This window comes from Oratosquilla oratoria, chromosome 40 (assembly GCF_046742065.1).
Source record: "Oratosquilla oratoria isolate Oo_2021 chromosome 40, ASM4674206v1, whole genome shotgun sequence".
In the NCBI taxonomy this organism is placed as follows: Eukaryota; Metazoa; Arthropoda; class Malacostraca; order Stomatopoda; family Squillidae; genus Oratosquilla; species Oratosquilla oratoria.
In genome coordinates, this window is record NC_134816.1 from 23390004 (window position 1) to 23412658 (window position 22655).

Below are 22655 nucleotides of genomic sequence, written 5' to 3' on the forward strand. Positions count from 1 at the left end.
GATATCCACCGTTCTGTGTGGGAAACTATTCTTTTTTCAGATCTCTTCTATAACTAACCTTTATGAGTTTCTTTTCATGTCATCTTGATTTCATGACTTATGTATGACTTGTTAGGTAGGCTCTGTGCCTTTAAAAGCCCAAAATTGTAGAGCATGTAGGATACATGGTGTTAAGACTGATTTTTTTTTTATAATATTTATTCAATAAATAACAGTAATAACAGCAGATCCCTGCATGGATGTGCATGTAATCTTGTACATGGCTCACATGTTTCTGATACATAGGAAATAAATACAATTAATAAATAACTTTGCAGCACATGAATGAACTTTGGGTTCTGTTGTGAACAACAGAATCAAACCTATGCTATGTGAAATTCATGCAAATGTACCTTCCAGTATTGAATGCTCATTACAGACCTATATACAACAGGTCTCTTATCACACTTTTTGTAGGTGGAATGTTATAGCTGCAGCAACAATTAAAAGTATATACATTTGCATAAATTTTGAATAGTACAATGCGGTCGTACATAATGCAGTCATCAAGACCTAGAAGAATGTCTCTGCAAGGTCCTATTTTACCAATTGAACGACATGAGTATGACTTTCAAGATCTTTTGAATTATTCCTTATCAAATTAACGTCATCTTAGACTAAGAATTACTTATCGTCTACTCAGGCTGAGGCATACTAGCACAGCAATTTTTTCCATATGTTCCACTCAGCTGGTGTTGGACTCAGGTCAATACGAGATATCACCAATTGACCAAGGCCCGAATATTGCCCATATTTTCACCCTTCAGTTAAATGCAAAAGCACCAAACATTAGCCAGAAAAATCTCACCTGCATCACCGTGATGAAGGTGTTACCGTAACAGCAGGTCCTGAGTGTGTTTACTCCCAGATCAAAACGAATGGTCGATTCCTAACTACTTTGTGGTTCATAATTTAGATTTGTGACTCCCAACGTGGTGCTCTCGAGTACATCAGTGTTCTCTGTTCTTCCACATTGTCAAAGCCTAAGCTCATGCACACAACACAAGGTTACTCATTATGCAGTGACTTCTGATATACATTCAAGTTGCATAAGTTTTATTTGAGAATATTTTGTGTAAGTAATATAAAGATTCTATGGACTTTGAATTATAGTTTTCCAGTCGAGGTACTCAAAATTATGGTAGTGGTCTCGTAATTACCCAGAATACAAGTGGATGTTCATCAGGAAATCCAGTTTGAGGTGAACGCGTGCTCCCTACATACCTCTCACGAGATTGTTTTGGACTCTAAGAAACGTTCCTGTTGTTGAGAAAACCGAAAGGAACTTCGATAATTCGGAAGTCGTCACTCTGCTCTAACGATTGGTTATCATTAGGGTTAAACTCGATATTACCCGAGAGATGACTGATCGGAATGGGTCGAAGCTTAGGAAAGTACGCACTGGCAGAATCTTGGCTGAAGAGAGACTCGGTGTTTTGCTCTGGCTCGTTGTCGTTTGATTCCTTAGCAACTGGCGGCTCTTTATTGTCGTTTTCATTGTTATCGCTGTCGGACGGATCGTCAGAAGGTTGGTCCTGAGTAAGTGTGTCAATTTTTTCAGGAAACTCGATTGCTTGGGCATCGGTACTCCCTGTGCTGTCCTTTTCCTCCTGTCCGGCAATTTTACCTGTGTTACCTTGCTCGTTTTCGTTTTCATTTACTGCGACATCTTGATCAGCGACTTGTACGTCTTCATTTCCACTGCCGTTTGTGTAATCGGTGTCAGCTTTGACCTGGTGAGGAACACCCTGATCATGAGTATTTTCCTCATCAGTATCCTCAACTATGACTCCTAATGTGCCGGATTTTAAAACAAGCTCATTACAACCCCCCGGTTGAACCTCACTTTCCTCCACAGTGTAGACCTTTCTTCCACTCTCACCTTCTTCCTCATCCTGATTCATCGTAGAGTCTTTTCTTAATCTGTTGACGGTGGGGATATGAACGGTGCTGGGTTCGAACGCCTTAAAATGCTCCGCAGCCTGTTTCCAGGTTTCGAGAAATATTTCAGCGGTGTACTCAGGTTCAGATGAAGCTGGCTCCTGAATTGTCGAGTAGATATGTTTCATATCTTCGGTCGTTTTTGCGACGAGTTCGGTCTTTTGGATATTTGCAATAAATTTGTTGAGTTCTGGCATGTGTACTAGACCTGAGTGAGGCCACACGTTATCTATCTTCAACAATGGTATACCTTGCGACTCTGCCTGGTAATTCCACGTGGCGATGTACAAGTTCATGGCTGCCTTCATTATGGGATTATCCCTGTAATCTTTGCTATTAGCTGATGCACCCTCGGTTGCTTGCGAGTTTTGGGTATCTCTGATACCGAGGGGATTTCCATCCACTTTTTCGGCCGTTCCTTCCCCGTCCCTAATAACGACCTTAGGAGGTACCGCTGGTGCTGGTGCTGCTGGTGCTTGTCCTGGTTTCGGTAGTGCTGGTTGGGGATTATTCTGAACTTTTTGTATTTGCTGGTTAATCTGGGTTGCTACTTGTTGGTTTTTATTCAGGAGATTTTGGAGGAACTGCGTCACACTAGTTATGAACGTTGGTTCTGGTTCTCGGTGCTGTGCAAACAGGCCCTGTTGACATAAATGAAACTCCATCAGAACAATACTTATGTAGATTAGGTAAATCAACTAATGTGTATCAAAGTGGCAGTCGCCGACAAATCTATTGAAATAAACACCTTGTAAAGACATAAACTAAACGCCATCAGAGCAATACTTATGTACATTAGGTATTCACCTTGGTCTTTTGAATCGCGTGTTGGATTCGTGATCGACAGCTATTTCCCTCCCGGAAGAGAGCTCAGAGCTCGTAAAACCGATCTATGGGTAATGCTATTACCTTCCACACACACACACACAACTCCCCGCCCACGAGAGTCGGAGTAACGACTCGAAGCGCAGCGATACCGAAATAATTTCGGCCCTGGGCAGGATTCGAACCAGGTACTGCCGCACCTCCGTACTGGTAGTCCAGTACTCTATCAACCGCGCCACCGAGTGTGTGTAGGTAAATCAACTAATGTATATGAAAGTGGCAGTCGCCGACAAATCTATTGAAACATGTGATAACGGAGCGTTTATAAGCATGCCATTTCGTTTGTTCCTTTTTTATCAAGAACTTGAAAAAAGCATTAATGCATCGTAGGCTGGTATCTTCTGCATATCCGTGGGATTTCTGCAAGGATTATTAACTCCACATCTAGTTTAAATCCTGAGATAGAAAGTATTATAAAGTATGAATGTGTGTTCGGATTCTTTCCTGTTAATCCAGGAGTGATGCAAAGGTGTGTTCTCGTCCCAGCGCTTTTCAACACCTGCATAGATACTGGGCAGAGTTGTTGATCAGTGCCATTGTGGAGTATTCGTTGGTAATGCTAAGGTGGCTGAAGAAACTCATTGCGAAATTAAGAAATATTTTTACCTTCCTTATATAATATAATATCAGTCTATAACCAACATAGCTGTTGTAATTGTTGCAAATTCTTACCTGCGTTGGTGCAGTCCATACACCAGCAACCGCCATTACTACCACCACCAATTGTAGTGGCCTGCACAGCATCTGCGAAAGAAAAGTAGTGTTAGTGTTGCAAAAATACATCGTCTTCTCCTAGTTTTACTTTCTAGTGTTACTAAATATCAGAACTAAGAATATGAATATAATAGTAATAATGATGACGATTATGATGATGATAATGTTTATCAAAGGGCTTTCTCCCATTTACAAAGGCGTGGCGATAGTAGTAATAATTATAATGTTGATGATGATAATAACAATGATAATAATAATGATAATAATAGTAAAAATAATAGTAATAATGATGATAATAGTAATAGTGTTTAATAATAATAATGATAATAATGATTGATTGATAATAATGATAATAATGATAATAATGATAACAATAATAACAATGATAATAAAAATGATAATAATAACAATGATAATAAAAATGATAATTATAATAATAATAATAATAACACTGACTATTTACTAATCTATTCTAAAAATGTACAAATAAAATGATAAACATAACATAGTAAACTACACCGCCCATCTACAACAGGCATACTCTATCTCAGGCACGAGCAAATCCATCTAATGTATATATATATATATATATATATGTATATATATATATATATATATATATATATATATATATATATATATATATATATATATATATAACTTTTTTTTTTTTTTTTTTTTTTTTTTTTTTTTTTTTTTTTTTTAGAAGCTCCGCCATGGGATACGAACCCTGACCCGTGCGTCGAAAATCACGAGGCCAAGACGCTAGCAACCATACTACATGGTTGCTCGCGTCTTGGCCTCGTTATTTTCGACGCACGGGTCAGGGTTCGTATCCCATGGCGGAGCTTCTAAAAAAAAAAAAAAAAAAAAAAAAAAATGTTCAATCTGTCTTAAACATATATATATATATATATATATATATACATACATATATACATACATATACCAAAGCTATTCCCTCATATATATATATATATATATATACATATGTATATATCAGATGGATTTGCTCGTAGCTAGTGTAATTAATTCCTCCCTGGTAACTTCAAATTTCCCCCAGTTTGGGAAATGTTGCCCTAGTGTATTGACTTCGAGAACAAGCAGAAATTACCGGTGGGCTCTCACGACTTAAGCCGCAATTTTAGATTTAATTAACTTCTTCAGAACTGTGAATCATTTTACATAATACATCATCATCATGCCAGGAAATCATATTCTATACCTTATCTTGTGTATCTAATTTTATTTTATTTGTGCTAATCTTATCTATTTTATTTCATATAATCTAATTTATTTTGTCTTGTTTTTTCTTACATTTCATTATATTTTTATCTAATTTCATATTATCTGATTTGATCTAATTATGTTTTATTTAATTTCATTATATTTAATTTCTTAACGGAAGAAAACTCGTTAAGAATCGTCTTATTACCCGACTTGTTTTTTCAAGTGTGTTGACGATATGGTACCCACCACACCACGTAGCACCACGCACCTTTTATCTGCCGGAAGGGGGCACCTAGAGGCGAATAAAATAGCCTGGAGGCAGTAAGGATAGAAGCGCTGGTAAAATTCAGCCCATAATAACAAGTACTTTTCTTCGAATGTCGACATTTTAAACGTTTACATTTCATCGTCTTATACTGAGCATTTGCTACTTCTGCTTAGGGTAAATTACACTTTTTAAAACTTAAAGTCAGTATTTTCTCTCCAGAAGTTTTCATAAATTTGGTTTCGATATTTTAGGCCTTTTCGAGTTTCTTGGTGTATTATTCTGCGCATATGTGGAGCTTTATTTCAAGTATATTAGACCACTGGAAACATTGAATAGCCGCCAACCGTAGTGAGTTCGTTTGAATAGAAACAATATCGGTTACAGTTTTGGTTTTGTTTTTCGAATCTCCAAATGTCAAATTGCCTTTGCGTCATTTATTAAGAATCTGAAAGGCAGATTAAAAGAAGTCGAACACTAGTAAAATGTTCTTGGATAAGTCTAAAATACTGTAAGCGAAGTCTTCTTCTAGTTGTTCAGACTCACAACATTTGACAAGAATCGACATAGTGCAAATAATTGAAAAATTGAATAATTTGATAAGTCAGACACTGTTTAAATGTTTTATGGCACGAAGAAGACTTTGCTTACAATATTCTGGTTTTAAATCGTAAAATCAGAATTGTAAACGAAGTCTTCATGCCGCTCGGATTCATGACGAATCAGTCGCGTTGTCGCTGTTGACGGTGTCTCGGGTTTCAATTTTTTTTCCCACCAACGGTTAACTGACCTAAATCGCCCTCGGTTCAGTCAAAGTTAAACAGCGTTCGGTTACCTTTGGGAATAAATCTAGTGCATCAGAGAATTGTATGTCAATATGAAAGAAAAAAAATATGGAGAAGAGAAATAATTTGAATTTTCGACATGTAACGAGATCGTCTGAGAAGTTTCCCATATCCAGACCAACAGGATGCATCCCAAGTTTTCGTAAGTAATCATTATTTTCATGTTTGATGTGTTCACTGTGCTCTTGTATCAAAGTAGTTTACTCTTTTAAATCATCTAGAATATCTTGTTAACGGTCATTGTAATTACCGTTCTCCACTCAAAATTTTGTATAATTGTTTTTTTTCCTAAATGATGTAAATCGTAATCAACTACATAAGAATTTTAAGTATCCAAATAATATTGTAGACAAGATTTACATGTTTTATACAAAATGGACACTGCAGAAACATCCTGGAGAATTATATAATTCTACTCGTCTCGCGGTAATAGCCAACCGTCGACAACTATCGACGACTTTAATTATATTAATTGTTTTTATTTAATATTGACATTAATAAATTATTTTTGCCATGTTTTACCGGTTCTTATTTTTAAATAATATGGCTGCATCAGTAAGAAGATAACAAATATAAACAAACATGGCGTATCGACCAAATGGCACAAATAATTCATTTATGCCAACATTAATTAGAAACAATGGATATTAATGGACTCGTGCCCGTTTAGAAAGTCAGCAAGAATTATATCATAAGAATAGACTTTCGTTAAAAAAGGAGATAATCACACAAAAAGAGGGGGAAAATCACACACAGACATAACTATGCTATAGTCAACGCAAGGAGAAATGGCCGATAAGGCGTGGCTAGGAGATTTCCCGGTGTTGCCACATATGGGCATCCATGGCGAGAACGTGTGTGTGGATGCAATGTTTTCTAAATGCAGTGTGAGGGGGGCGGGGCCAGAGATTAGATGTAGTGGCAACGTCGCTCTCGCATGCACATATGCCATATCTTCACTTAAAGAAACGAAACCTTTGTATAGAAAACATTGCTTTGATTTTTATCTCAGTGGTGGTGTGTGACAAAAAATTATAACATAATCGTATGAGGCAACATTATAAAATTATAAAATAGAATTATATAATAAAATAAAATTATAAAATAGAATTATATAATAAAATAAAATTATAAAATAATTATATGTGGCACCACAGGGGAACTCCCAGTGCTCCGCCCTAACGGCCAGATCTCAGTGCATAGGGTATAACACGATGATAAAACTGCGAAAACGCATACAGCAGATGTGAAAAATGACAGACACAAATAGAGAACCTTAGAAACCATCAAAAACTAATATAAGAAAATAGATAAAGGTAAAAAAATAAAAATTGGAGCAACCGAAGGAATATTACCATCACCAAGACGGCAATGCAATTTCACCAACAAACACCTTTTCAGAACAAGTTTTAAACCCACAAGACACCAAACACAACGTCTGACATTATTTCACCTTGGGAACAACACAGTATTTCTTCTTTGTGTGACCTAATGGGCCAATCCAGTAGCCGTTGGCGGTTGCCTGGGGGCTGTGGGGGGCAACGGGTTGATTATCGATTCAGTAAATTTATGTCGACCATTCATACGCTTCTTAATTTCATTTTGTACATGACTCACAAAAAATCCCCCCCTCCCTCCCTCCCTCCTTCTATCTGTCTACCCCGCTTTCACCCTCCCCCAGGGCATCGCGAAGTCCACCCCAAATAGGTTTCTCCCCCATTTATCTTCCCCCCCTCCCCCTCCCCCAACTCTTGCCTGGGGATTGCGCAGACCCAAAAACCATGGGACCGATCCCTGTGCACTTCACTCAACTCTATTCGTCTAGTTACCCACTTAGTTACCAAGTGCTTGCCTAGTCATTCATGCAACTGGTTGATAGTTCTCTCATCTGAGTGCAATCGCCCTTTATTGATCAGAGATAAAAAGATACAGGTCTGCTTCTCTTGGCGAGGATGTTAATTGAAGCCGACTTCCTTATAGACTAAAAAGGTCTATGTAAGCTTTTTCCCCGCACTGTAATTGCGACAACCTTAGTACCAGGTGTCGCACCTCACAAGTAGCTTTGTCCAGATCCCCAGGTGTCTAGAAGGACTTGTGCGCGGGTGTGTCGTGTCCTATCACTCTTGCCACACCTTTGACCCATTCGGTCATTGCCTTATCCATTGTAATATGTTTGTGTGTGATTCACCATGGTCTTGGATCACGTGTTGGACTCGTGATCGACAGCTATTACCCTCTCGGAAGAGAGCCCAGAACTCATATATATGACCAATCTATGGGTACTGCTGTGACCTTACACGCACACACACATCCAACTCTCAGCCCATGGGAGTTGGAGTAACGACTTGCAGTGCAGCTATACTGAAATTATTTCACCCCTGGGCGGAATTCGATTTCGGACCGCTGTAGCAGCAGTTGCGAACGCTACCACTGCGCCGTCGAGTCGTATTCTGTGTGTATGTGGGTGAGAGAGAGATGATGCTATACCCTATGCACTGAGATCTGGCCGTTAGGGCGGACCACTGGGAGTTCCCCTGTGGTGCCACATATAATTATTTTATAGTTTTATTTTATTATATAATTCTATTTTATAATTTTATAATGTTGCCTCATATGATTATATTATAATTTTTTGTCACACACCACCACTGAGATAAAAATCAAAGCAATGTTTTCTATACAAAGGTTTCGTTTCTTTAAGTGTAGATATGGCATATGTGCATGCGAGAGCGACGTTGCCACTACATCTAATCTCTGGCCCCGCCCCCCTCACACTGCATTCAGAAAACATTGCATCCAGACGCACGTTCTCGCCATGGATGCCCACATGTGGCAACACCGGGAAATATCCTAGCCACGCCTTATCGGCCAATTCTCCTTGCGCTGACTATAGTCATCTCTGGTGATTCCTCGTTTGACTCTGTTCTCGCCTTCTTACCCCAAGATGGTCAACAAATCTCGCGAAGACGTTACCCTGGGCCCGTTTTCTTTGAGTTCGGAAGCTGTGGTTCCAGTTTTTGTTCGACTTCGTTGAGGATGACTTTTCCGAAGTCGAGGTAATTGCTGTCCATTGCTGGGTCATAAAACGAAGTTCGGTTTTTGTACAAGGGGGCATGAAAAAGGGGCAATTTCTCGGATTTTTTCTAAGAAGTGAAGGGGGCGGGAACAGGAATTCCCGTTAGGTAGAAAACGGAAACTGTGATCAAAATGAAACATTACGGGATTTTCCGGAAAATCGATCGCGCCGGATTAACGAGTGAAACGACGTGTCGACAATTCCCGAAGTATGAAGTTGTTTTTACAACTTGTCGTCGATCTTGAAAGCGTCCTGGGGGAGGGGAGGGTGGTGGTGGACTGTTGGAGAAGAGGCGAAGGCCCTGGGCAGAGAAAGGAGGGCGAAAGTTGGGGTTGAAATGATTCTGCCCAGTCGAGTTGTTAGACGAGTCGACAAGGAGTCCTAGGTCGACGCTCAATTTCTCTCTCTCTCTCTCTCACACACACACACACACACACACTATTACGCTCTCACTTCCACTCCCTGCAGATAGGTATATTGAAAAGAAAGATTTGGAAATGTGTAAATATTTGTGCACACTTTTCACAAACACACACACACACACAAACTCCCTGTCGTTGTTGAGGTTAAATGTCATTTCTGTGTTCATCTGTTTGTTTCGCCAAAAATGTTATTCATATCCTACGCTCGGTTCCAGTGTGGTTGTTCGTGTTATGTGATTCACCATTGTCTTGGATCACGTGTTGGACTCGTGATCGTCAGCTATTTCCTTCCCGAAAGAGAGCTCGGAGCTCATATATGACCGATCTATAGGTAATGCTGGGACCTTAGACGCACACCCAACTCCCCGCCCACGAGAGTTGGAGTAACGACTCCCAGCGCATCGGTACTGAAATAATTTCAGCCCTGGGGGGAATTCGAAACCGGACCGCCGTAGTGGCAGGTGGGAACGCTACCAACTTCGCCACGAGTCGTGTGTGTGTGTGTGTGTGTGTGGTCGGGCAGGGAATCAGTCGAGAGAAATAATGGTAAATGAATAGATAAATAAACATAAATGAGCAAATAAATAGAATTGAATAGCATAAGATAAAATGAAAATAATTCTGATGATAAATGGTAATGATAGTAGTGAATAACAGGTGTATCAGCTAAGAATATAAAAATGATAATAGTAACAATAAAAACCACAATAATAATAATAATAATGATGATGATGATAATGATAACAACAGTAGTAATGAAAGCAATAATGATAATGCTATATGAAGGAAGCAACGAGTCGATGCATCTGTAATCTTCACTCGTACAACGCGTCAGCTATTCTCGGGGAGACAATCCAGGCAAGCAGGTAAGAATAGAATTCTTAACCTTTGGGTACCTCAGAACCATCATAATAACTAATTTAACCGAATATTCTTTGACGTGTTTCCCATGAAAAAGAGGAATGCATGAAGACAAATATATGGAAACGTTTCGGGAATAACGTGACGTCACGCTTCTTGCAGTGGGGGAAAGGAGAGAGGGCATAGACCGAACTCTGAGATGTATTAATCTATTTATTAATTTGTGTAATTATTTATCGGTTATTTATCTTACTTCTAGATTCATATTCATTTTATTGTTATATTCTTATTTATTTTATCATTATTTATTTATTCGTTTACTTTATTCTATTTTTATTGAGACAGGGAGGGAGGGGGAGTGGGAGAGTGGGTAAGTTTACTTGGATGAACCGGAACTAACTGACATAAACTTCTCGGCGCGTCGGCCAACCGGGCTGAAATTCTTCCACGCCTTGGCGGTGTAACTTGACAACCGTCTGGTGTCCTTTTTAGAGCTAAATGGCGGGTTGAGGTATGGCCAATGGGCTATTTATTTACTCAGTTTTTATTGCTATACCGTTTTAAATTCCTCTCTCTCTGTTGTGTAGTATTGAATAAGTAGTTTGTATACTGTAATATTCTAAACTCGCCAGTTTTAAGTATGTGCGAGTGTATATATATATATATATATATATATATATATATATATATATACTTGTGAATTACATTGCTGCTGCTAGCGATTTGTTCCATAATGTAAATGTGATATATATGTTTGAGTGTATGTAACCAGGGAACAAGAGAAGAAAAAAATAATTAAATAAAAGGACAACACGTTTCCACCAGGGTAAGAACAGAGGGGATCTCTGATCAAAGTACTAAACGACCGTTACTTGATTATTTTGGATAAAATTTCCGCGTTCGACGAGACGCGCGAGCTGGCGTCTGCGTGCGCGGAAATGGGTGATCACACTGGGCTTCACGAGCGCCGACAGTTGAGAGTTCGTTTGCGTCAAAACGACTTCGGTTACAATATTTCGTTTTTTCAAATCTTCAAATATCAAATTATCTTTTCGTCATATATAACAAAACTGAATGATGAATTAAGAGATTGCAAACACATACGAAAGTTACTGTCGAAATGTTCTTAGAGAAGGCCAAGATCCATATAGTATGTGGACCTTGGAGAAGGCTAGATTTCTATAAGCGAGGTCGTATCCTAATGATTCAAATGGAGGTTGGATGTAGGATGTCGGAGGAAAAATAGCCCAGTGTGATAGCCCCTCAAAGGAGCGTACATACAATCACCTAAACTTGCTTTAACGAGACGTCGAAAAAAAATCGGTGATGTTCAAAGAATGAGTGGAAGGGGGGCGAGGTAAAAGCCAAAAACCGTCTGAGTTTTATTACATTTCGTAATAGATGGTTCTGGGAGTATTTAATCTGATATTTCATTTCTTTGTGTACACTCTGAAGAAGTCCTTCTGGGACGAAAGGTCAATAATAAAACTCCAACGGTTTTTGGCGTTTACCTCATCACCCTTCCACTCATTCTGTCTTACGCACTTCAACGATGTTCAGAGTTGGACGTTGATTTTTTACGTTGTTTTCTGTCTTAGAATGCTTAGTGGTCTCTACCTCGTTAAACGAAGTTTGGCTGTGCTACGTAGACGATATCCTTCTCGTCACATCCAGTTCGATTCAGTCAGCATCACTTCCAAACTGCACTGAACGAGGTAGAGCCCACCATTCAGTTTTCTTTAGAAGATAACGATTACCTTTCTTTCATAGACACACACACATCGCAAAACACGGGAACCAGCTAAAAGTTAAAGTCCACAGAAAACGATTTAGTTAATTTCTACTCTCAAGATGACATTAGGGTTAAGAAAGGAGTAGTGGTAGGTTCCTCCCCTAGTGTACTCAGGATATGCAGTGAAAAATAATCTGGAGCAAGAGTGTTGGTATATTAAGGAGACTTTTTTTTATATAAAAATTCCCAGATTTCCTCATAGGCCAGTGCAAGAAAAAGGCCATTAAGATTCTAGAAGGTCTTAGGCAACAAGGCGACGTCGCCACCAAACTAGCTAGAATTTAAAAAGTCAGCAATTTGGAAGTAGTGTGCCAGACCAGTAGGACAATCCAAGGCATCACGAGGACGAGAATAGACATCGGCAAGAAGCCGGACAATAAAGCAGGTGTCTATCGGATTCCGTGCTCGGGATGTGACAAGCCCTGTAATGGGGAAACCAACCACGCGAGTTGAAAACCTGGATCCGAGAACATCGATACGATGTCCGTCATGACATCGCCACTAACGCGTGTGTTGCACACAGAAACCGTAGCAAGTACCTGATGGACTGGGAAAAGGCAGAACTATTGGTACGTGAGCCCAATAAGATCCGAAGAAAATATTTGGAAGCGGCCATCATCCAAGGATCCAACACAGTTGAACAAAATATAGGCATGATCGGTATCTCGCCCCACCTGATTCCTTTGTTTCCAGTTGCCAACAAAATATTAAAAAGGTATCTCTAGTTGCTCTCCACAGCTTTTCCCCTCTCATGGCCTTTGTCCAACCTTAGTGGACAATTACCCTCATTTTCTTTCTTTTTTGTTCAACGCTAGTGAACTAATGTCCTGTACCCAGACAATCCTTCCGTTTTCTTAACATTTCCTAGGCTCCAATGACCCCCCACCCCCTACTCGTTCTTCCCGATCCTCTTGTTTAATCTCGGTCACGTGTATCACAACTTTGCACTTGGAAAAACTGTAACAAGCGGAAAGTACCGATAAATGTTTCGTTCTTACATGGTGTGTGTTTATTTCGATATTCTTGTCGGCAACTGCCATTTTCAGACATATAGGCAGCTCGCACACCAACGCAACCAGTTGCTTACGACTCCAGAACCAGTTCCATTCCGACTGACACTGTGGTTTCTTCAGAACCCCTCACATCGATGCAACTGCATTTTTAGTCGCCTCGATGTAAGGGTCTCTAAAGAAACCAATGTATCAGTCGTAATGCAACTGGTCGCGTCGTCGTAAAAACCAGTTTCGTGCAACTGGTTCCGTCGTCGTAAGCAACTGGTTTCATGCGACTGGTTGCGTTGATGTTGGAACTTCTCAGATTTGCTTAATACCTTTTTTTCATGTAACGCATACCACCCAACCCCTGCACCCTTTCACCTGGCCTTATACAACCTTCTGTGCGAATACAACGACTTAAGTAATGAAAATTGATATCTAAATATTTCAGCATAATGCCTAAAGCACAGCTCGTATAATATCATATCAGATTTTAGCCTTTGGGACAGTGTTTTGCCATGATACATTAAAAGGATTGGCGAATGATTAGGTTAATGTTGAGCTCGGCAAACTCTTTGACTTTAGTTACCTAATCTAGTTTAGCTCGGCCCATCTATCCTTACCTTGACCTAACCTAACCTAATATAACCCAGTATAACTTAAATTAATCTAATTCAACCTAACCTAACATAACCCAGTATAACTTAAATTAACCTAATTCAACCTAGCATAACCTACCTCGACTTAGCTTAAGCTGATCTAGCCTAGAGTAGCATAATTTAACCCAACCTAGACAAATGTCAGCTAAATCGGCCTAACCCAGCCTAGATGAATACTGGCTTAGCCAACCTAACCTTGCCTAGCCTTACCTAGCGTAATCTAATTCACGAAACATGATACTACAATATATATATATATATATATATATATATATATATAATGTAACTTAAACCATAGTCTTACCTTGGATATCGACCTTGTTCTTGAAGAATAAAAAAAGCTGTCTCTCAATGTCTTACAGTGGCGTCCGAAGGAGCGGGGAGATGTCAATGCCACGAAGGTCCGGACTGGACTGAAGAAGGTCTGGCCGAGCTCTTCGTATGAGTGTAGGAGGCTACCCCCGCCCTCCCACCTCCCTCCCTCCCTCCCTCACCTGCAGCATTTGTAAAAAAAAAATTTCCTCTCAGACAGCTCAAACTCTTCTTCCGCCTCCTGTGTAACCTGTATGTGTGTCAAACACCTTTTATGTGCGCGCGTTTGTGTGTGTGTGTGTGTGTGTGTGTGTGTACAGCGTCCGCAAAGGAGTAGTTGTATATGTCTTGTGTGGGAAGAAGGATTGGTGATGGTTGTAGATAGGGCGGTCGGTTGGTGTCCTAAAAGTCTTGAGTTCGAAGATATTGATTTTTGTCTGTTTTATATGCACGCCAGAGCAAATACAGTCTCAATTTATTTTACCCACATATGGATTTTTCGTTATTCAAAATTAAAATGCTTTGACATTTTTTTTCTTCAAGAAAATAATCTGGCAAACTAAATAAATAAATAAAATAAATAAATAAATAAATAAATAAAATAATCTGGCAAACATAGGGAAATGTATCATATATTCGACAAAGGAAGAAAATAATATTGAGGTTGTGAAAACTATAGCTAGTGATTGTACATGTAAATAAGGAACCCATTAAAAATATAGTAATAATGACAATGATAATAATAATGTAATAGTAAGTATGATGACGATATCACCACTAATGTATTCTTTGATAGAAAGGACATGTAAGATAACTAGGTTCCCTTGTATCTAACTTACGACTTACGAACACCCATTATTAAAAAAAAAAAAAAAAAAAAAAAATAGAGAGAGAGAGAGGTTTGTCCTTTCTTCTTCTTAAAAAGAAAGATAGAAGAGAGAGAGAGAGAATGTCTGCCCTTCTTCCGCATACTTCTGCTTTTCTGTCGCTGCTACATAAGTTGCAATTTCTACCCCCCCCCCCCCCAACCCTCTTGTAGGCTCCGTCACCCGATCCTTCACCCTCTATTCCTCCGTCTCGCATATCTTCCATCCATTCATCACCATTCCATCATCCATTACTCCTCCCTCCATGTACTCCATGATCATCCGACCTACAATTTTTTTTTTTTTTTTTTTTTTTTTTTTTTTTTTTTTTTTTTTTTTTTTTTTTTTTTTTTTTTTTTTTTTTTTAGGTAGAAGTATGTCCGTTCAATAGCTTTCTCTTCACATTTCGTCTAAATGCGACCCAGTCTCATTTACCTCAGCTCCTCCGTAACCTCCATTTCCAAAAATGAATAAATAGATGAATAGATGAATGAATAAGATAAAGCGGAGGTGGGGGGTGGGGGGTCAGATATATTTCCTTATCTCTAATATTCGAAAGTTCTCAAGTTAACATAATGCAATACTTTGCAAGCCTTGCAACTCCTCTCCCCACTAGTGGCTTGCACGTCCTCCTCCTCCTCCTCCTCCTTCTACTCTTCTTCTAACTCCTCCTCCACCTCCTATTCCTTCTCCTCCTTCTCCTTCTCCTCCTTCTCCTTCTCCTCTTGCTTCAACTCCTCCTCCTCCTACTATTCCTCCTCCTTCTCCTTCTTCTTCTACTCCTCCTCCTCCTCCTTCACCCTCTCCGTCCTATCCTCCTCCTCCTCCTTCTTCTACTCTTCCTCTTCCTTCAACTCCTCCTCCTTCTCCTCCTTCAACTCCTCCTCCTTCGTCCTCTACCTCCTTCTCCTCTTGCTACTCCTCTTTCTCCGACTCTTCCTCTTCCTTCAACTCCTCCTCCTCCTATTCCTCCTCCTCCTCCTCCTGCTACTCCTCCTCCTCCTCTTCCTCCCCCTATGCAGATCAACTTGAGGAACAAACCCCCCTCCCCTCCCCTCCCCTCCCCTCCCCTCCCCTCCACCCGTGATTGGCAGTGACAAGAGTGTGAATGATTGGTGATCAGGGATTTGACTGATCAGTCAGGATAATCAAGACCCCAATCTTTCAAAATCCACCGCAAGACAAGGGCCTCGCCCAATCTAACTTGCCATGCTACTCCTGCAATCTTCTTGGGGGAGATATCCTCTCCAGCTCTCTCTTTGCAGCCAACAGGTGGTTTAATTCAGCTGAAGGGTAACCTCACCTAACCCGACCCAGCTCAACCTCATCTCACCTAACCTCACCTAATTTAACTTAACCCAACCTAACACCAACCCAACCACACCTAACCTAACCTAATTTAACTTAATCCAACCCAAGCCAACTTAACACCAACCTAACCTAACCTAATTTAACTTAACCCAACCCAACCTAACACTAACCACACCTAACTTAACCTAACCTAACCTAATTTAACTTAACCCAACCCAACCTAACACCAACCTAACCTAACCTAACTTAACCCAACCCAACCACACCTAATCTAACCTAATTTAAATTAACCCAACCCAACCTAACACCAACCACACCTAACCTAACACCAACCCAACCTAACCTAACCCAATCCAACTAACCTAAACTGACCAAAGGATCCAAGGCTTGCTTGCTTGCTGTGGTGACGGACTTTCTATATTAACTTCAGATGAGGCCGGAGAGCGAGAGGGGGAGAGGGTGTGGGGGGGGGGTTGGAAATTGCCCAGTCCTACCTGAAGGGTGGAGGGTCGTGGCGAAGATTCTAGAACCTGTTTGACTAAATTTTCTTTTTCTTAGACGACTCTGGGCGCGCGCGCGAGAACCTAACCTAACCTGTCCTCAATTTTCTGCCTTTCTTTTCCTTGAGCGCAACACATGACCTCGTGGTCCACTTTTTTCCCACACCCTAAATGCGCACGTGTGTGTGTGTGTGTGTGTGTGTGTGTGTGTGTGTGTGTGTGTGTGTGTGTTGGATCCGCGATCGACAGCTATTTCTCTCCCGGAAGAGAGATCAGAGCTCGTATATTATGACCGATCTATGGGTAATGCTGTGACCTTACACGCACACACATACCCAACTCCCCACCCACGAGAGTTGGAGTAACAACCCGCAGCGCAGCGATACTGAAATTATTTCAGCCCTGGAAGGGATTCGAACCCGGACCTCCGTGTGTGTGTGTGTGTGTGTGTGTGTGTGTGTGAAAATTCGAGTATGTATATGTGCATGCTTGTATGCATGTATATGTATTTGCGAGTATGGACAGTATATGTATATATATATATATATATATATATATATATATATATATATATATATGTGTGTGTGTGTGTATGTGCATAACCTAACCTAACCTAAACTAACTTAACCACGTTAAGAAATTGTTCTAGAAATTGATGACTTCACCAGATGTGCAGCTCGGGGGGAAAAGGACCCACCAAGTTTTCCGAAGTTGAGGGGAAGAAAGGACCTGATGAGAAAGAAATCAGAATTTTAGCGTTTGCTTAATCCGACAGGAGTGGGATTGTGACCACATCCATATCCGTCCGTATCTAATAACTGTAGCTTCTCCATTCCACTGCCCCCCCCCCATGCTCCTTTGACAAGCTACACCATCCCACTTCCTTTCGGCAAGGTGTGTCTACCATAAACACCCATCACACGTGCTCAAAGCCCGTGGGAGTGACATTTCACAAAAAAAAAAAAAAAAAAACAAAAAAAAAAAAAAAAAAAAAAAAAAAAAAAAAAAAAAAAAAAAAAAAAAAACGTACTCCTCCCTCACCTACCCACCTCCTCTCCCCCCCTCCTCTCCTCCCACCCCCTCCCTCCTGCCTCCATTTTGGACGTGTTGTCTGGCGACCTGCTGGTCCTGCACGTAATGAGACACGCCGGAGACAGAGTGCTTGTTCGCCTGTACCTGTTCTTGCTTGCTTTCGAAGAGAGAAAGCGGAGGATCCCTTGCCGAAGCCCAGGTCATTTAACGGAATCGTCTGGAATCCTGAATTGGCGGAAACGGACGCGCCCATACGCCCATGCATTTCCTACGCCCCCCCCTCCCATCCCCGCCCACGCGCGGGGAGAAAAAGAAAATTCATACAGATAATACATAAATGGTTAGAATATCCTGGGAGGTGATTGAACTCTCTGTTTATTAATTATGTTCATATTTATCTTCCTATTTGTCTGTTTATTTGTTCCATATATTTATTTATCTTTATCTATATTTGTTTATTATTTTTACTTGAGTATGTTAGGAATGGAATGGGTGGGGACTGGAGAGTGGTTTTTATGCCTTTGTTTTTTGGCTGCCTTCCTTGTAAGGGGAAAAAGCCTTTGGCATATATATGTATTTATTATTTATTAATATGTTTAGTTTTCTAGTTTTCGTTTATTTCTATTTATTTGTTTATTTATTTCCTTATTTATTTATCTATTCAACAATTTCTTCGTTTATTTGTTTATCTATATATCTATCTATTTATATATTTCCCCGACATTGAAGAGTGTGCCGTTTCCGAACAGTTCCTAAAAGCCACTGGAGACCTACAGGATCATTTCATGTGGCGTCACACTAGGCTAGCATGCTACTTGCTTTTGGTACTTACTTTGAGTAGAAACGACTTCGGTTACAATATTCTAGACGTCCGTAAGAACATCTCAACAAATGTGTCTAACTTGCACCTAGGTTTAATTCAACTTAGTCCATCATTTGGAAATTTGAAAAACAGAAGATCATAACCGAAGTCGTTTCTACTCGAACGAAGTAGCAAAAGCGAGTAGCATGCTATCGAGAAATGCCCAGTGTGCCGTCACTTTTAGTCCACAATGAATGACAGGGTGGAGGGGGTGGGAGTAGAAGAGGGACTGAACTGATACCAGGGTATCGGATACCAAGAACATAGAATAGAAACAACAGATAAATTATAGATGAATAGATAGGTAAATAGGTCAATTATTGAACATGTAAATGAGTATAGATTGTGTGTTTGATTTTTGCTATCACGGAGTTAGATCAGCTTATTATTTTCACACACACACACACACACACACACACACACACACACACACACACACACACACGAACACACGCGTGCATACAGGGAGTGGAGGGGAGAGATGAAGTAAAATATTTATTTGTAAGGCTCCCTTCTCCTCCTCCTCCTCCTCCTCCTCCTCCTCCTCCTATTCCTCCTCTTCCTCCTCCTATCCTCCTCCTCCTCCTCTTCTTCTTCCTCCTGCTGACCTAGTTTCCCCGATGTCAGTTAATATCTCAAGACGAAAAGTGTCTACCGCAGGTATTTGATATTGGAATAACACAACATTTGCCCAGGCATGGTGGTACGTCCCCAGCTGCATCCAGCTGTCTTCAGATGGAAAAGGGAGCGAAAAACACAACCATCTGCCCTTTTTTTTTTTTTTTTTTTTTTTTTGAGAAGACTCGGAAGCCAAATGTGTACCCAAACGGGAATGCGTCTTTAGGCCTCCGATACCGTAAATGAGAAAAAAGAAGGAAAAAAAAAACTTATCTGACCGGTCGCGGAGGAGGAGGTGGAGTAGGAAGAAAGTTCGAAGTGTCCGGACGAGAAGCCAAAACACGACAAAAACCTCTTCCGCGCGGGTTGACACCTTCCTACTACGTCCTCATCCTACAGACGATTTCATTCATCTGCACAAGCCCCTGGAAGGTCCTATGTCCCTTCCTTCCCAGGTGGCACTGACCCAATTGTTTCATCTGCCGGAAAGCGATTTTATTCAGGTGTCTGGGACACTCCTCCCCTTCCACCTCTGCAAAGTAGTTATAACCCCGCTTAAGTTCTTGAAGCGTCGCATTTTCGACATTTTATTCCTGTTGGTTCTCAGTCTGGGACTCAAGACCCCTAAGGCCCACGTTTAGATATATATATATATATATATATATTATATATATATATATATATATATATATATATATATATATATATATATATATATATATATATATATATATATATATATATATATATATATATATATATGATGGGCCTGAGGGGAATGTCTGTTTTATGAACTTAGGGAGACCATAAAAACATGGGAGCTTAGGGTTGGTTACTTTAAAATCATTAATGATAAATGCATTAATGATTTGAAAGTCACCAACCCTAAGTTCCCATATTTTTATGGTCTCCCTAAAGTTCATAGAACAGACATTCCCCTCAGGCCCATCATATCCAACCGCGACTCCTGCACTAGCAAACTTGCTAAATGGCTGGCGGATCTTTTATATATATATATATATATATATATATATATATATATATATATATAACGCGAGGAATCTGAATATATAGAAGAAAAAAATTCTATCAAGTATAAGACAATGATTGTCACATATGTTAGCAAAGGGTTTTTTCTTCATCAATATTTTATTATTATTATTATCATCATGATCATTAACTGAACGGGTTAGATGGTCACTACTTGCGGCAGGGGTCGACGTGACGTCAGTTCGACTTGACCCACCAGTGAGTTGGACCAAGGGCATGGTTCATTAAATTCCAAGCTACAAAGTCCTCTGTGAGGGGTACCGTCCTTGCCTTCTGATAGGGGGACTTCGCGACGCTAAACTGAATCATTATTATTATTATTATTATTATTATTCATTATTCATGTTACCTTTTTTTAGCAGGATGGGATTTGAGAAAAAAAATGAAGGGGGCACTAATTTTGGGAATTCATGAAGGAGGAAATGGAGCGAAAAATGTTGAGAACCGCGGTGGTATTCTTAACCCATTTAACTCATGTCAGCCGCTTGTGGTGTAGATACGAAAAACCGGATATGGTAGGCCTCGCGCCGGCCCGTACATCCGAATATCATCTGATGCGGCTTGACCGCGCGAGGACTGACGTCATATTTTTCTGGTGTTTGATCAAACGTTTTGGTGTTTTATGATTTTTTGTTATATTTGACCAAATGACAAGAATCTTGTCATCGGAGTTTAAAGTTAAAAAAAAAAAAAAAAAAAAAAAAAAAAGGATTTATATAAGGAAGTATTTATATAAGGATTTTTTTTTTAAGAATACCACCGTAAAATTCTTACGTTGGTGTTATTAAAAATTCTTTCCCTTCCAAGGATTTATATAAGATTTATATAAGGAAAGATTTTTTTAAGAATACCATCGTAAGATTCTTACGTTGGTATTCTTAAAAAATTCTTTCCCTTCCAAGAATTTACATAAGATTTATATAAGGAAAGATTTTTTTCAGAATACCACCGTAAGATTCTTACGTTGGTATTCTTAAACATTTCTTTCCCTTCCAAGGACTTATATAAGAATTACATACGGAAAGATTTTTTTAAGATTACCACCGTATGATTCTTACGTGGGCATTCTTAAAAAAATCTTTCCCTTCCAAGGATTTATTTGAGATTTATATAAGGAAAGATTTTTTCAGAATACCACCGTAAGATTCTTACGTTAGTATTCTTAAAAATTTCTTTCCCTTCCAAGGACTTGTATAAGATTTATGTAAGGAAAGATTTTTTTAAGAATACCACCGTAAGTACGATATCTCAGACAAATCCTCTAAGAAAATTGCCCAACTCGAATATTTTGTCCTGGCTGACATCAGGTCATGTTGTTTACATTCAAAAGAAGAATCCACACACGTTCAACTGTTAAAGTCTGAACAAGAAAAGGGCAGTTCACTTTGAAATAACAAGGTGACGTCATCGGAAGGTGCCGCGTACATTTGATCGTCTCTTGAAACGTGGTATGGTTAGTCTCCTGTGAAGTGAAGTGACCTATTCCTGTTCCGACCTTCGGGGTTATGGTCTAGTTGAGATCACAAAATGAAATGGTCTGGAGTTAGGTAGAACAAGATATATGTTTATACATTGTCTTGTTGTCTTCATAGGATTGATGCAAGTTATTTGTTATACATATCTTAGTGTTCATTTATGTTCATTCGGTTCGTGTGTTCCGTGAAGTTCAAGGTCAGAATCAGGACTTCCGCGGGAAGTTCTTCCACAATGTCTTCCTTCAACTTCAATCTCCATTTTTTTTTTTTTTTTTACATCTGTAGAAATAACAATCTGCAATAACCTTCAATACCACGTTATTTATCAATAAACCTGACACAAGAAACTTCGCGACTTCACCTTCTGTCGCAAAAAGGAAGGCGAGCGAGCCGATATTGGTGACGAGTATACGCCAGTAGACGCTGAGTACCTACGGCCGAAGCCGTCACTGTTATGGCAAGGAGCTACAGTCACTGGTGGGAATCGGAAAGGAGTGCGGGACTCGAACCCACAACTAAATGAATGCGAGACCAGCAGGATCGGAGAGGAGTGCGGGACTCGAACCCACAACTAAATGAATGCGAGACCAGCAGGATTCCGATTACTCCACCAGCAGGTAACAGTTACTGCTGGGAATCGGAGAGGAGTGCGGGATTCGAACCCACAACTAAGGGAATGTGATTACGTCACTAGTACAGAGGTAGTGACGATTATTGTATGTAGACCAGAGACATTATTAACAGTTAAAATCACATTTAATATCCCTGGTTGGTTATCCAAGGTAGTTATGTCTTAACCCATTAAACTCCGATGACAAGATGTCTTCATTAAACTCCGATGACAAGATGTCTTGTCATTTGGTCAAATAAAACAAAAAATCATAAAACACCAAAATGTTTGATGA

At 39.8% G+C, this 22655-nt stretch overlaps 1 protein-coding gene across 1 annotated transcript; it reads right to left on the reverse strand.

Annotated features, from left to right (window-relative positions):
- Nucleotides 1-242: 242 nt before the first annotated feature.
- LOC143020577 (uncharacterized) lies at nt 243-14125 on the reverse strand. The gene is made up of 3 exons (XM_076177014.1): nt 14029-14125; nt 3538-3609; nt 243-2621 (listed from the first exon to the last, which is right to left on the reverse strand). The coding sequence occupies exons 2-3, from the start codon at nt 3607-3609 to the stop codon at nt 1287-1289; spliced, it is 1407 nt and encodes a 468-aa protein (XP_076033129.1). The 5' UTR covers nt 14029-14125; the 3' UTR covers nt 243-1286.
- Nucleotides 14126-22655: the final 8530 nt, after the last annotated feature.